The sequence below is a fragment of the Petaurus breviceps genome, unplaced genomic scaffold (assembly GCF_028583685.1).
Source record: "Petaurus breviceps papuanus isolate PSGF00001 unplaced genomic scaffold, PetGlider_PUasm1.0 77, whole genome shotgun sequence".
Classification (NCBI taxonomy): domain Eukaryota; kingdom Metazoa; phylum Chordata; class Mammalia; order Diprotodontia; family Petauridae; genus Petaurus; species Petaurus breviceps.
The window spans coordinates 5,970,899-5,986,893 of NW_027186492.1; the positions used below are offsets into that span (position 1 = coordinate 5,970,899).

At 37.4% G+C, this 15,995-nt stretch overlaps 1 protein-coding gene across 2 annotated transcripts in view; it reads right to left on the reverse strand.

The window, feature by feature from the left end:
* Window positions 1-15,995, reverse strand: part of TTBK2 (tau tubulin kinase 2) — a 250,573-nt gene that overhangs the window by 149,894 nt on the left and 84,684 nt on the right. For both annotated transcript variants that reach the window (XM_069105849.1, XM_069105850.1), the window contains 2 exons: window positions 6,926-6,999; window positions 657-797 (listed from right to left, as the gene is read on the reverse strand). In XM_069105849.1, coding sequence (XP_068961950.1) covers window positions 657-797; window positions 6,926-6,999 — 215 coding nt within the window. The remainder of the gene's footprint in view (window positions 1-656; window positions 798-6,925; window positions 7,000-15,995) is intronic.

Genomic DNA, 15,995 nt, shown 5'->3' on the forward strand with positions numbered 1-15,995 from the left:
TTCTTGCACTAACAGAAGCAATCTGTGGAAGAGAAAAGCAAGCACAAATCAAATGATGCATCAAAAGAGACAATTTTGTCCAACACTCCACTGATGATTAAAATCCAGCCAGGCCTAAAGCAGGGAGACCTCTGCTTGCCCAAGGTTTGTGCCTCCATTAAGGAAAAGCTCTTACAGAGAATTCAACTGAAAAGGGATTCTGCCTAGACAGTGAGGGCCTCCAGATCCCATGGGCCGCATAAAATTGTTCTGACTGCATTGCTAAACTTGTTCTGAATGCTCCAGAGCTTCTGATGTGATTCACAACTACTCCTGAACTGTCCACAGTGGATAAAGAGTACCTATTGTCCAAATTTACTATTACATTCTTTAAAAATAAAAATGGATCCAACATAAAAGATTTTCAAATAATGTTTTTTCCAGAATAAGATAAACCTTTGAGGAAATATTTCATAATTATTAGCTTATTAAAATAAAATAAAAATAAGGGAAAGATACATTTTCCTCTTCTATGAGATAAACACATTGCTCTGTTTGACAGCCTTGTGGGTGACAGCTGCCCAAACTGCCAGCCACACATGGAACTCACTGTCTCTCATCACAAATATCAGAAGCCAACAAACTCCTCCAGGGTTCTGGCTGACAAAGACTCTCACCGGCTTGATGTCTCGGTGTAAGAAGCCCACAGAATGAATGCTCTCGATGGACTCCAAAATCTGTTTACCTAGCCGCAGGGTCGTGCTAATGGTGAAAGTTCCCCGGGACTGGCTACGACGAAGATCAGCCAGATTCCGACCCTAAAGAAACCAAAGACACAGATTCAAATAAGGCACCAAAATTCCAGATGCCAAGATAAGACTAGGAAATTATTCACTTACCATTTAAAAAAATACTTTTTAATAGAAGTGTCAAGAGTTGCACCCAAACACTGACTCTCATTCAAGACCAGAGATTTCCTTAAGACAATGACTCAGATGCTTCAGGCCAATTTATAAACAGCCAAAGTTCTTGAGCATTTCATCTTTCTGAGCCACCACTTTTCCCTTTATCTTTGATGTCCCAACAAGGTATTAAAACTCCTGCCTATTCAAAGAGCATATAAAATAATTCAGAGCATTAATACTGTTAATACTCCTTAATATCTATCTCCAAAGATACTACTGAAATGCTATGAATGAATAGTCATCTTTCCATTAGCTATACCAATGGAAGTAAGCATTGGGTACAGATTTTTTAAAAAGAAGATAAACAGCTCACCTAGGGTGGGGGGGATCATGGCCCCTCAGCCTGGGATAGTATGCCCCTGAATCCTAACTACTATATCAAAACTTTGTTGAAGTGAACAGTTCCATTCTCCTCTATTTTCCCTTTCACAGTGATGAGGGAATGGCTCCCAGATATCCTGTGAAGTTACACCTCTCTAACTGTGGGGCTGATGGCCTAAATTTTATTTTCCCAATATTCTTTCCCCTCTATATCTGGAACCCAAAACCACCATTTCTATCACTCCCATCTGAAATACCAGATAGATTAGGCATTTGTGCCTGGATTCATTCAACCTATTAAATTTCTCTTTGGATAATTTCAGTACCATTCAAAATAAAGTTGAATACATAAGCAACAGATTTGACATAAATCACGAGTCTTTCATCATGATGTACCTGTATAACTTTAAAAAATCCAACTATGGCATTCTAAAAATTAGTCTTCAGAGATTTTTGCATCTTCTATACCAGTACAAAGTAGAAACATTTAGGAAATATTAAAGAATATATTGGACCTATTCAGTTATTTTTCTGTGGTGTCCAATTCTTCAGGACACCATTTGGGATTATCTTGGCAGAGATCCTGGAATGGTTTCTTATTTCCTTCTCCAGCTTATTTTACACAACTGAGGAAAACAAGGTCAAGTGACTTGCCCAGGATAACACTGGTAGAAGAGTTTTCCTGACTCCAGGCCCAGTATTCTAATTCACTGCATTACCTAGTTGCCCACTGGATGTATCAAACTAGGCTTCCTAATCTCCTGGACTATATCTTGCTAACTACTTTTCCCTCATTTCTTTTTTTTATTTTTTTATTTTTAAGCAATCGGGGTTAAGTAACTTGCTCAAGGTTACACAGCCAGTTATTTCTGGGTGTGGTGCTGAGTGTCTGAGCCCGGGATTTGATCTCCAGGTCGTCCCAACACTGGAGCCGGTGCTCTTACTTGCTGAACCACCTGGCTGCCCCTAAGCAATTGGGGTTAAGTAACTTGCTCAAGGTTACACGGCCAGGTGTTTCTGGATGGGTGCTAAGTGTCTGAGCCCGGGATTCGATCTCCAGGTCTTCTCAACACTGGAGTCGGTGCTCTTACTCGCTGTGCTACCTGGCCGCCCCTTTTCCCTCATTTCTTAAATGATGTAGCTAGATTAGATGACATCTAAGGCCCCTTCCAGGTCTAAACATGTTATCCTATAATCCTTCCCTTCAAAGTAATATTTTAACTTGTAAAATTTGTCTACTTGATAAAGTAGAGGGATTATTTTTCTTTTACTTTCAAACTACAACTTTCAAAAAATAAAACTATAAACACGTTTCCCTAACAATCAGATTAAAAGTACACTTTCAGTAACAATTTAGTCATGTAAACATTTACTTCTTCACCAAAACCTCTTCTTGTCATCTTTTCCCTTGCCATTCCCAACCAAAACTCTACCCCAGTTATCCTTGTCCAGATCTCTTCACCATCAAATACAAGACCCATGATCCCTGTTAGTTACATGCATGAAAAGCTGTGGAGAAATTAACTCACTTTCAGTAGCTCTCCATATCTTAGCTGTTTCTAAAAGATATTCCTCTGTTCTTTGGTTATTCTCCCATCATCCATACAATATTTCTTTTATAAGCTATACTACTTTAGTAGTTCAACAGAACCTCAGTAGTTTCCTAGTCAGTTTTCTTGCCTCCAGTTCATCTCTTCCCCAAGCAATTTCTCCTATTCTAGGTCCATTAAAAGTGAGTTCTAAATGAGATAACTTTCCTAAATATAATAGTAAGGGCTAGATGGACTAGCGAAAATAAGCTGAAATCATTTTTCAGTTGTACTCTAATCCAAACAAAAAGACAAGGCAACATCAAGGGGCATTTCGAGTTGGGGAAAGGCCTAATTAAAACTTCATGTGATGAGAGGTAGAAGTGAAGGACTTGGATAGTCCATTCCCCTTGAAGAATCTTTTTTAGGTATTTCTGATTTCTGTTGTGCTAACAGGAAAGTTGGGGAAGTGCTGAGACACCGATCTCAAGGCAATGGGACACAGGATCATAGATTTAGACCTTAGAAGTCATCTAGTCCAATACTCTCATTTTATATCTGAGAAGAGTGAGGTCCAAAGAGAGTAAGTGGATTGTCTAAGGTCAAATGGGTAGTAAATGGCAAAGCTGTGATTCAAACTCAGATCCTGTGACTCAGTCCAAGTTCAATGTTCTTTCCTGTGCTCTCAGTGTCACACTGACCAGGACTATAGATTGAACACAAAATTCTATCTCTGACAGTGAAATGAATGAATATCCTATAGGAAAGTACGACTTTTCTTCATGACAACAAACCCAAAATTCCAAAGGTGTTTAAATCCTTATTAAGAATTAAATGGGTGTGGCTAGGTGGCGCAGTGAATAGAGCACCAGCCCGGGAGTCAGGAAGACCTGAGTTCAAATCTGGCCTCAGATACTTAACACTTACTAGTCATGTGAACTTGGGCAAGTCACTTAACCCCAATTGCCCAGCATTCCCCCCTCCAAAAAAGCAAGAATCAAATGGCAGGGATATGAAATAAAAAATGACATGATGCTGTCACTGGTGGAGCTTACTATCTGATAGGGTGCATATAAATATAAGGCAGATTGTAACAGGATGAAAGGAGAGACCCAAACAAAGTCATCTAAGAAAATCCAAGGAGGAAAAGATCACTTTCAATTGGGGCATCAGCAAAGGTCATGTGGAGGTGGTGGCATCAGATTGAAAGTTTAAAGGAAGAAGAATATTTCTTGGTGAAGAGTATTCCAGGTATGAAAATGGATTAGAATGAATACACAGAGTTGGGAGAACACAGAATAAAATCAATGAACATCTCAGTAATTTAGTAATTTGGCTAGAATGTGGAGTCCATCAAGGGGAACAATGGGAAATCAGTCTGGAAAAGTAAGCTAGAACCAGATCTTGGAGGGCCTTAAATGGTAGGATAAAATACTTTATACTTTAGCCTATAGGCAAGGATAAACACATTACTAAGTTAGTAGAGATTAAAACTTTAAAATTTTTCCTTAACCCCTTACTGAAGCTATTTGTAATCTCTACCCATACTCCCTTTTCAAGTAGTAAGTTTACAAGATGACTGCTCATTATAAAAATCTTTTATTTGTCCTAAAACTTTTTTCACGGTGGCATCCTAATTCCACTAAAATTTAGTGAACAGGTACATATTTAGCCTAGATAAATATTTCATCATTCTGTCAACGCTGATTTTTTTCTTCCCCTTAATTATCTTTACAAACTAAAGATTAGTTAGCCTCTTCCCTCCTTGGTCAACTTTTTTTTCTCTGGATCTTCTCCAACTTCACTGTTTCTGAAGCATAGTTATCAGGACAGCACACAGTATTATTACAGGCACAAACATTTCATGGTTTTGTACATAGGCACAATAATATTTCTTGTTTTTCCCCCTGATACTTTTACCAGTGATGTCCAAGATTTTATTGGCTTTTTTGACTATAGTAACATATTGGACAAACAATCTACAATGAGCATTAGAGTCTTCCTAGGTAAAGTATGGTCTAATGGAAAGCAAATTGGGCTAGGAGTTAGGAGACTACTTTTTAGTAATGGCTCTGTTATTAACTAGCTGTTGATATTAAACAAGTCATTTGGCCTTTCTGTGCCTTGCTTTCTTCATCTGTAAAACAGGACAATAATCCTTGCTTTTCCTGTTACAGAGTTGTTATGAGAATGATGTTAGGTAATAGATGCAAATCTGCAGATACAAGTTAACCATCATATTTCCACGTAAGATATCAATGCCTTGTATTTATTTCTTCTTTAGTTCTGGGGGATTAGGGAAGAAGGAATGTAAAGAGGTACTGGTCTACATGTGAATTCTATTACTCTAATCCTACCAGGAAAAATTTATTTCTTGAGTCTAATTAATCCCTCTTTAATTCCAAGGTACCCATTAGAACACATTCCAAACTATGGCTGCTCAATAAATGTTAGTTAATTAAAAACTATCTGACAACAAATGACTATTGCATTCTCTACCCAAACTATATTTTGTACCTTTCCCTACCACCCTCAAAATGATTCCCTATGTCACTCTGTCAATTAGGACCAAAGTTCTCTTCTTTTAAAAGTCTTCACCATTGTACAACACATGAATACATTTTCATCACCCAATACTTTTCTCCTTATCACTCACTCAGTCTGAATTACCCACTGACAAATTTGTACTTTTTTCTGAGCTATACTCACTTGAAATCTCCTTTCTCTTCCAGAGCACTGAGCTTCTCTGAAGTGTCCTTAAAATCCTAACTCATAACTGGAATTACATTTTAAATAAACATTTCCTTAGCCCTATATTACCTATTTCACCATTTCCCAATCAGTAATTTGGGTGCTTAAACACTTCAAGGAGGAGGCATTTTTACTAAGTTGTGATGTAAAAAATTTGGGGTTTTGTCAACCCACTTGAAATAAAAGCATTTGTCAGGTGTTTGTTATCTATAAAGCACTGTGCTATTCACTGGTTGACTTTTGATCCAATGGAATACAGGAATAGTGTAAGAATTCTTTGCCAGGGGCGGCCAGGTGGCTCAGCGAGTAAGAGCACCGGCTCCAGTGTTGGGATGACCTGGATCAAATCCGGGCTCAGATACTCAGCACCACACCCAGAAATAACTGGCCGTGTAACCTTGAGCAAGTTACATAACCCCTATTGCTTAAAAAAAAAAAATTCTTTGCCAGGAGAATGGCTTGGATGTCTGTTAGAGAAGGAAATATTAAGTATGGATGAACAAATGGCAGTGCCAGGGAAATGTTTGTCCCCAAAACATATACCAGCTATGTTCCAACAAGCTCATGGGCATATTACAGAATACAAAGAATATTGCAAAATGCTGACCTATTCCAACATTTAGCACATAAATACCAGTACATCATACATGTTTGTAATAGTGGGTACCACTCAGTAAGCACTTATTAAATCTCTTCATATGTGCTAGGAACTCTGTCAGGCACTGAGGATACAGATATAAACAATATAGTCCTTGCTCTCTAAGACCTGATATTGTTCTGTTAATTTATTTCAGCTTGTACTTAGGGGAAGCATTATTTCAGGATCTGAACAAGTATCTATCTGTTTCTGTTGTCCATTGGAATGTATAAACTTCCAGCATGAGGAAAGGGTTTCATCTACTAACTTGTTTTATATAATACTCACTTCAGCACCACGAACAGCACATGGGCTTGTCATTCAGTCAACATTCAATGAATACTTACTATGCACCAAGCAATGTGCATGTTAAGCCTAATTTGCTAATGCTAAAATTATTTACTATTTTACAGGCATAACATTTGTATACACTTGTTTCATGCATGAAGCACATTCCTGACAAGTTGTAGATAAAATCAAACATTTGTAAAACTAAATATAACTACATTTTAAATGCCCCAAGGTAACTATGATTTAATGGAATTATTAAATGACAAATAAATCACCCCCTAGTTTATCTATTCTTGAATATATGAAGTTTCACATCAAAATCATCATAAAACTCAAAAGAGGCATTGATAACTTCTTCACAACTGTTCTCTTTATTATCAATATCAGATCTTTGTTAGAGTTTTTAATCAAAATTGAAAGGGATTTTAAAAGCTTTTTTCTAGAAAACCTACCTGCAATTGCATGACCACATAATTGAACCGATCATTCCTCCCACAGCCAATGAATCTGCAAACGTGGTCTTTGCCTGGGTGAAACCAAAGAAAATTAAATAAAAAAATGTTATTTGTGCATCTTTTTTTGAAATTACAATAACTTGCTCTTATGTATTACATTTTAATAATTAGTTTTGTAGTACTAGTCTTTATGTCAATCAAAGGTACAGGTATATAGACTGATCCAGACCAGCTTATACTCAATGCAAGGAGAAACACATTGAAAATCAGTAAAAAAAAAAAAATTTAAAGAGAGAAAGGTTAATTTTTTCAAACGTAACCAACAGCAAATAGAGGAAAGCACTCTAGACTAGGATCAAGAGACACAAGTTCTGCATCTAACTACCTGTATGACCTTGGATAAATCAACCTCTCTAGGCTTCTGTTTTCTCACCTAGAAAAATGAAATGGTGATACTAGGTAATTTCCATGGTGCCTGTCAACTCTAAAATTCTATTATTTTATTTCTAACATTCTTCTATCATCCTAAATAAATTCAGAAAATGAAAATGCACAGAAGATGAAGGATAAAAAAATATGGAAAGAGCAAAAAGGACTGAATTGGCTAAGCAATCGTCAAGTCTACTCTTGGCTTTAAAACAGAGTTGTCATTTAAGCCTATTCCATGATATTAACTATTATTATGAACATTGTTAATGCTGAACTACACAATTTTAACAAAAACTTATTCACGTTAAATGTGGAACATTCAGTCAGATCATATATCTATGATGAGAAATATAATTATAAGCATCAATTAACATCTAATTGATTTAAAGAATCAATGCACATAACTTAAAATTCATTTTAGTTAACAATTTCAACTTTCTACATTAAAGTTTATGACAAGCAGCACAGTTTCTAAATAGCATTTTATATTGCTTCCCATCCCTTATTTTTTTTGTAGCTGTTAGAGGTGTTTACAAATTAGAGGACCATGTAAAATATGCAATTCATCTACAAACTGGATGATGTAAAGTATCTGCATAGTTGCTAGCTATTAAAGCATCTATGAATGATTTTCACATATTTTCCAGAGTTTTTGAAATTAATAAATTTAAGTAAGATTGGTAAAAGAGAATGGCAAAGTGGCACTTAACCTCCCTCTCCTGACAGATGAAATAAGAGTTTTCATTTTAAGTTTAGCTCCCCTTATTTTCTGTTTTCTATGGAGGGATGATTTTTCTCCTCTTGTTTGCGCTTACAGATATGTCATGTTTGAATATAATGCATATGTTACAAAGATTTTTTCAATCATCTAAAGACATAAGCTCAATTAAAGGTTTCTTGATTGGGGGCGGTTAGGAGGCACAGTGAATAGAGGACCGGCCCTGGAGTCAGGAGGACCTGAGTTTAAATCTGGCCTCAGACACCTAACACAAAAACTAGCCATGTGACCTTGGGCAAGTCACTTAACCCCAATTGCCCTCCAAAAAGCAAAAAAAAAAGTTTCTTGATTTAAAAAATAAAATAAGCTTTAGAATGGAAGTAGGAAGAAACAAGAATGTATGAAAACTTAATATTGCCTCTGCTGAAATGTTTCCATCTCAAATCATCTATTCTCATAAGGATATCTTAAAGGTTTACTGTCCATTATGCTAAAGTACTTCTAGTCTCTTGTTGATATCAAACCCTATCCTCAGAAAATTAAGTAAATTGCAAATGTAATACTCTGCCCTTTAATGGACTTGGGCATGCAGTAGAGAGACAGCATTAGCAATAAAATCACCCAGAATTCAATTGTACATCTTCACACCTACAGTTAAGTGCTTAATAAGGTTTCAGCTCATAAATTTATGATCCACTTTACTACTCTTCTGATATTTTAGATACATGCACAATTCATAAGGTATATATTGTTATTGCCTTTTGCTGTATGTATATGCATATATATATATATACACATATATTTAGTTCAATAAAGATATCCAACTGATGCCACAATAAGCAATATTACAGAAGCAAACCTAACTTCTGCATAAACAAAAGTATCTTCAAGAAGTTCCCAGGATGGCAGGCTTCTCCAAGCCCCAAATATATGTACTATGAACTTCATACTCCTGAGGAGGGAAAAGGGGGCATGTGCACTCTCCCAAGAAGATCAATGTATAATAAATATTTACTGAACTCTATTTTTCTATTATTGGTTCCATTCTTACAGGCTCTCTTCAATGACAGATCACCAGTGTATAATGACACTAGCACATAATAGCTACAATAATTCCAGTAGCTTTAGGTATATATATATAGAAAAAAATTGTTGTTTATTTCAATAAAGTTTGAGATTCTATTATGGACAAGACAACATAGATTTGGTACCTCAGACAGATGAGTTTACGCTTACATATGTTTCATGCAAAATCATCAATACTCCATTTTTGCTTAAAATAGGAATCATTACTAAAACATGTATCACTTCTTTAAATAAGAGGTAATCTTTGTCTCTATTTGTCAATAAATCAAGTTCCTTTAAATCTTGAAACCTCTTTTCTGGTGGAAAGATTCAAGTGAACAAATTGTTACTGATGTGACAGAGACAAAGTCCACTACCAAGTCAGGTAAAAGTGCTTAATCAGGATTCAGGACTATTTGATTGATGAGAATCTTAGTGGTGTTTAATTTTTCAATGGCTTTTACCAGGAACCACTTTTTGCTGGTAAGTTATAGTGAGACCAAGGTGGTGATGATAATGGCACAACACATGGGGGAGAATTTTATGACATCTTTTAGTGCCCAAACCACAGACATATGCACTGTTCAATGTTATACAGTTCAGTCTTATACAGTGCAAAAACTGCCATTTTGTGAAGTGATTAAAACTGTCTTCTCGTGTAAAAAAAAAGTTGGGAGAGTAAAACAGCTCTAGTAATGGAAGAGGGCTTGGTCAAAATTACTGTTCAATTTTTCTCTCCAGGACTGAAAAACTGCCGCCCTCTGTGAGCATTCTTTCTCTAGTGCTAATGGGTAATCACTGAGCTATAGTAATACCCTGTCTTGCTTGTTCTTCATTTAATCTGGGACTTCAATAATTGGAAAGCAGCTGTGTACAGGCAGGATCACACATCTGAGGCTGCTGCTGTTTTCCTTCAGTTACCAGGCAGTGAGCTGTTAAAGACAGACAGCAAGCTTGCCTTGGTTACAGATCACATCTTAGTCAATTCTTCACTATTTGCCAAAGGAAGTGTTGGCCCAGATCTATAAACATCAGTAGCCTTATGCTATAAATAAGTGGCTAATGTAAAAGAATATCATTATAGTAGTAAGTTTATGCTTTATACTTCTCTTAAAGGATGAGTATAATCAACATTCAATAAATGAAAGAATACAAACTGCCCAGGTAATACTTTTTGAAAAGGACTGCTATAAAAACTGGAAAATAATTTGGCATAAATTAGATTTAGAGTAATATCTTATAACACATACCACGAAAACTCAAAATGACTATGTTATCTCAATATAAAATGTCATATCACCAAAAAAAAATACATGTACACATGTATATATGAGAATAGAAGGGAATTCCTTTCACAATTATGAATGGGGAATTCTTAGAAAAGAGATAAATCTGGGGGCGGCTAGGTGGTTCAGTGAATAAATAGAGCACTGGCCCTGGAGTTAGGAGGGCCTGAGTTCAAATCCAGCCTCAGACACTTAACATAAAAACTAGCCGTGAGACCTTGGGCAAGTCACTTAACTTCAACTGCCCTCCAAAAAGGAAAAAAAAGAGAGATAAATCTGATTAAAAATATAAAATAAATAAGTATAATTACATAAAAATTCATGAAAAAAATCAATGAAACTAGAATAAGAAGAGAAGCTGTTGAATAGGAGGGAAAATCCTTTACATAGAGGGTCTGATGTCCATGATACACACACATACACACACACACAGAGGCACACATTGTGTGTGTGTGGTGTATATGTGTGTTTGTATATATGTATATGTATATATAGAGACAGAGACAGAAACAGAGAAAGAGAGAGAGACAGACAAATATATAAGGACAAAAGTCATCCTTGAACAAAAGTAAATAGTCAAAGGATATCAATGGAAAGTTTTCAGAAGAAAAATGTAAACTATCAATAACCATATGAAATAAGCCTAAATCTCACCAATAAAAAAAATACAAACTTCTAAATCACCTATGAGGTTTTACCTCATACTTAGGTTGACAAAGATGACAAAAATTAAAAATGATAAACGTCAAAGAAGCTATTGAAAACAAGCACACAAATCTGTTTGTAGAGCTGTTACCGAATGTCACGGTTATTGAGTCAGAAAAGACCTCAGCCAGCTATTCCAACTCACCTGGAAAAAGAGTCCCCATTACAGAATATTAATAAGCAGTTATCCAGCATCTTTGGGAAACCCTCCAATGGGAGGGAACCCACTGCTTATAAAGGCACTTTATATTTCTAGACAGCTCTAACATTGGGCCTAAATTTGCCTCTTCGAAATTTTCACCTATTGTTATAGGTTATTCCAATCCTTCTTACACATAAAAAACTGTTCTTCAACTGCTTGAAGCCAGCTAGCTTATCCTATCCCCCTCCCCAAATCTCTTTTCTGAACAAACTGGTCTATGAATGCAAAAGAGTAATATTGTGCTCTAAGAAATAAATAACAGAAATTTTTTGAGACATTTGAGATTTATATGAATTGATTTAGAGTAAACTGAGCAAAACCAAAAGAGCAATTTACATAATAACCATGTTAATATACAGAAAAAAAACATTGAAGGATACCAGATCTCTAATCCATGCAATGACCAGTTATGGATCCAGAAGACTAACAATGAACCACTTGCCCTGAGCAGAGAGATAGAACATAAGGACAAAATGAGGTGCATGTTGCTAGACACAACCAATGTATTGATTTGTTTTACTTGACTATACTTTATTAAAAAGAAGGCTTCTATGGAGGACAGAGGAGAGGGAGGGAGTGGAAGAGAATATTGCAAAGTAACATCAATATTTTTTTTAATGCTTTATTAACTTCTGATTTACATCATCCGTTTCCACCAGATTTTGAGTTACAAATTTTCTTCCCATTTCTCCCCCACCCACCGCCCCAAAATAGCTGTCCCACAGGATATCCCCTCCTCCAATCTGCTCTCTCCCACATTTTCCCTTATAACCCTTTCCACTTTTCCAGTAGATCTCTATGCCTCAGTGCCTGCACATCCCATTTCTCAATTACATGTAAGATGGTATTAATTGTAGTATGTATATATATATATATACACACACATATATATACATATATATATACATATTTGAATATTTTATTTCAAAACTTTCAATTCCAGTTTCATTCCCCTCCTTCCCCGTCACCCACCCCTACTGGGAAGATACGCAGTTCAGTATAGGTTGTACATGTGTGGCTAATGCAAAACAATAACATAGTAGATATGTTGTAAAAGACTGACTATACTTCCCTCCCTCCCATCCCACCTCCCACCCGCTCTACTCTCCACTTTGATCCCATCTATTTTCAAAAGTGAGTGCTTCCTACCTCCCTCCCCCCCAGCCTACCCTCCCTTCTATCATACCCTCTCTCATCCCCTTCCCCCCTATTCTCCTGGAGGGTGAGATAGCCTATTTAGTGTGTATTTCACTCCCTCCTCAAGCCAAATTCAATGGGAATAAGGTTGACCCATTCCTTTTTGCCATCCTATTCTTCCCCTCCATTGTAACCATTTTCCCTTGCCTCTTCTGTATGAGATAGTTTACCCCAATCTGTCTCTCCCCATCTCCTCTCATTATAATCCTCTCACCTTTTAATTTCACCTTTTAAGTATCATTCCTTCCTGTTAAATTGGACCTGTTCCCTTTATGTATGTATACCTGTAAACATATACACACATTCACATATGTATTCATATGCCCATATACCCTCATATATAGACAAATATATATATATATATATATATATATTTCTAGTCCCTTCATCTACTGAGAAAAGTTTCATAAGTTACAATTATTGTTTTTCCATGTAAGAATGTTAATAGTTCAACTTTGATAAGTTCCTTATGATTCCTTTTCCCTGTTTACCTTCTCATGCTTCTCTTGCTTCTTGTATCTGAATGTCAAATTTTCTATTCAACTCTGGTTTTTTCAGCAAGAATGCTTGAAAGTCCTCTATTCCACTGAATGACCATATGTTCCCCTGAAAGATGATACTCAGTTTTGCTGGGTAGGTGACTCTCGGTTTTAATCCCAGCTCCCTTGCCCTCCGGAGTACCATATTCCAAGCCCGTTGATCCCTCAGTGTAGAAGCTGCCAGATCCTGGGTTATCCTAATTGTGTTTCCACAATATTCAAATTGTTTCTTCCTGGCTGCTTGTAATATTCTCTCCTTGATCTGGGAATTCCGGAACCTGGCTATAATATTCCTAGGAGTTTCCTTTTTGGGATCTTTTTCAGGAGGTGATCGGTGGATTCTTTCAACCTCTATTTTGCCCTCTGGTACTAAAACATCAGGGCAGTTTTCTTTGAGAACTTCCTGGAGGATGATTTCTAGGTTCTTACTTTGGTCATGGCTTTCAGGCAGTCCAATAATTTTAAAATAATCTCTCCTGGATCTATTTCCAGGTCAGTGATTTTTCCCATGAGATATTTCACATTGCCTTCTATTCTTTCATTTGTTTGGATCTGTTTAACAGCATCTTGATTTCTCATAAAGTCATTAACTTCCATTTGCTCCAATCTAATTCTGAAGCAATGATTCTCCTTATTGAGTTTTTGAGATTCTTTTTCCATCTGGCAAATTCGACTTTTTAAGGTATTCTTCTCCTCATTGCCTTTTTGGGCCTTCTTTGCCATTTGAGTCAGTCTGTTTTTTAAGGTATTATTTTCCTCAGTCAGGCTGTTGACTCTCATTTCATAATTTTCTTGCATCGTTCTCATTTCTCTTCCCAATTTTTCCTCCACTTCTCTTATTTGGTTCTCAAAATTTTTCTTAAGGTCCTCTATGGCCTGTAACCAGCTTGTATTTTCCTTTGAAGCTTTTGGTGCAAGAGTTCTGACTTCACTGTCTTCCTCCTGTTCCATGCTTTGCTCCTTTTTGTCCCCAAAATAGGAGTCTAATGTTGGAATCTTCTGTCTGCTTTGTTTCCTTTGCCTGTTCATGTCGCCCCTCAGTCACTTGACTTCTGGGCTTTTTGCCACAGTAGGACTCTGCCACCAGACAGGGGAGCTTTTGTCCCAAACGCTGGGGTTTTCTCAGCTGCCGGAGTTATTAGATGGGTGCCCTCTCTGAGGTCTCCACACGCTCTGGCAAGCTGGACACACACCCCAGAACCTCCACCCTAGACTGCAATCCAGATCCAAGCAGGTTAAAGCAAGAGCGATTACCCCTCATACTGGTGCTTGGTCCCCCTACACTCTGCAGGCCAAGAGCTGAAGCTGCCATGTGGTGCTGGCTGGCTGTGCCAGAGTCTCAGCGGCTTTTCGCCCTGGGGGTAAAAATGAAAGCCACGCACTCCCACTTACTGGCCCGAAAGTCCAGACTGTACTGAGCTCTCACTTTTTCCTTTGTGTCTATGTGTTGATAAATCTGGAAATGGCCACAGCTGCTGCTGATCTGGAGTACCTCTAGCCGGAGGCTCGTCAGGCCCGCCCTGGGGCTAAAGCCTTGGTGTGGGGCTGGGCTTGGCTCCCAGGGTGCTGCGCTGGATTCCTGCTGGCTTGCCAGGGTGTCCTCAGCAGGAAGTTCGTTTCTCTGTGTCATTTTGTGGGTTCTGCAGCTCCAAAGTTTGTTTAGAGTCCCCTTTTTACAAGGATTGGGGAGGGTGGAAGCCGGAGCTGCGGGAATGTTGTGCTTCTACTCCGCCATCTTGACTCTGCCCCCTTCAACATCAATATTTTTTAAAAAGAATAAAGCATTTGTTTATTTTTAAGCTTCATGTCAAGTTCCAGAAACAGCAAGTAGACAATCTGGCCAGAACAGAGAGGATGTAAAGGGGAGTAATGAGACATAAAGCTGTAAAAAGTATTCTGGTGTCTGCCTTCAGAAGGCATTAAATGTACAGCAAAGGAATTTATATTTTATCCTATAGGCAATGAAAAGTCATTGAAAGTTTTTGAGTAGGGAATGACTTGGTCAAACCCATACATTATGAATATTATTTTGGCAGCCATGTGAAGTATGTATTGAAAAAATGAGGTACTGGAGGAAGAGATCAATTAGGAAGCTATTACCACAGTACAGGTGATAAATGTTTGACTAGAGTAGGAGCAGTATGAGCAGAGAAAAGGAGATGAATGTGAAAGATATTGTAGAGGGAGAAGTGACAGGATTTGGTAACTGGATATGGAGGGTGAGGTAAAAGGAAAGAGTCAAAAAATGACAACAATGTGAAGACACTGAAGTTTCAAACCTGAGTGAATATGAAAATGGTGGCATAATCCATAAGAATGGGGCTGTATAAAGGAGGGGCAAGTTCTGAGTGAAGAAGAAAATCTTTTTAGGTTGAGACGTGTTAAATTTAAGGTAAGACATACAGGTGGATATATTCAGCAGGCAGGAGGAGATGCAGGCTTGTAGTTCAGGGGTGGTATTAGGACCAGATGTACACATTTGGGCTTTATACACATAGAAGTGATAAATGAATGCAAAGGGGTTGATGAGATCGCCGAAGGAGAGAGTAAAGAGAGAGAAGGCCTTGGACAAAGCCTTGGGGAACATTCATTCACCTGTACAGGGTGGGAAATAGATGATGAACTGGCAAAGATGGAGAGTGGCCAGGTAAAATAAGACTCAAGAGATCAGCTTTCACAGAAGTCAAGAGAAGATATGAAAGAGGAGTGATCAACAGTCAAAACCTAAAGCAGGTCAATGAAACAAAGACCATTACTTTTGAGAGAACAATTTTCATAGAGTGGGGTGGTCAAAAGCCAGACTGCAAGCAGTTAAGGAGTAGAAGTTTGTATTAAGGAGGTAAAAGCCGTGAGTTTCTTGAAGTTTAGCAAAGAAAGGCAAAATCAGTCTAGTATAATGCATGATTTGAGAGAATGCCAAAGTTAA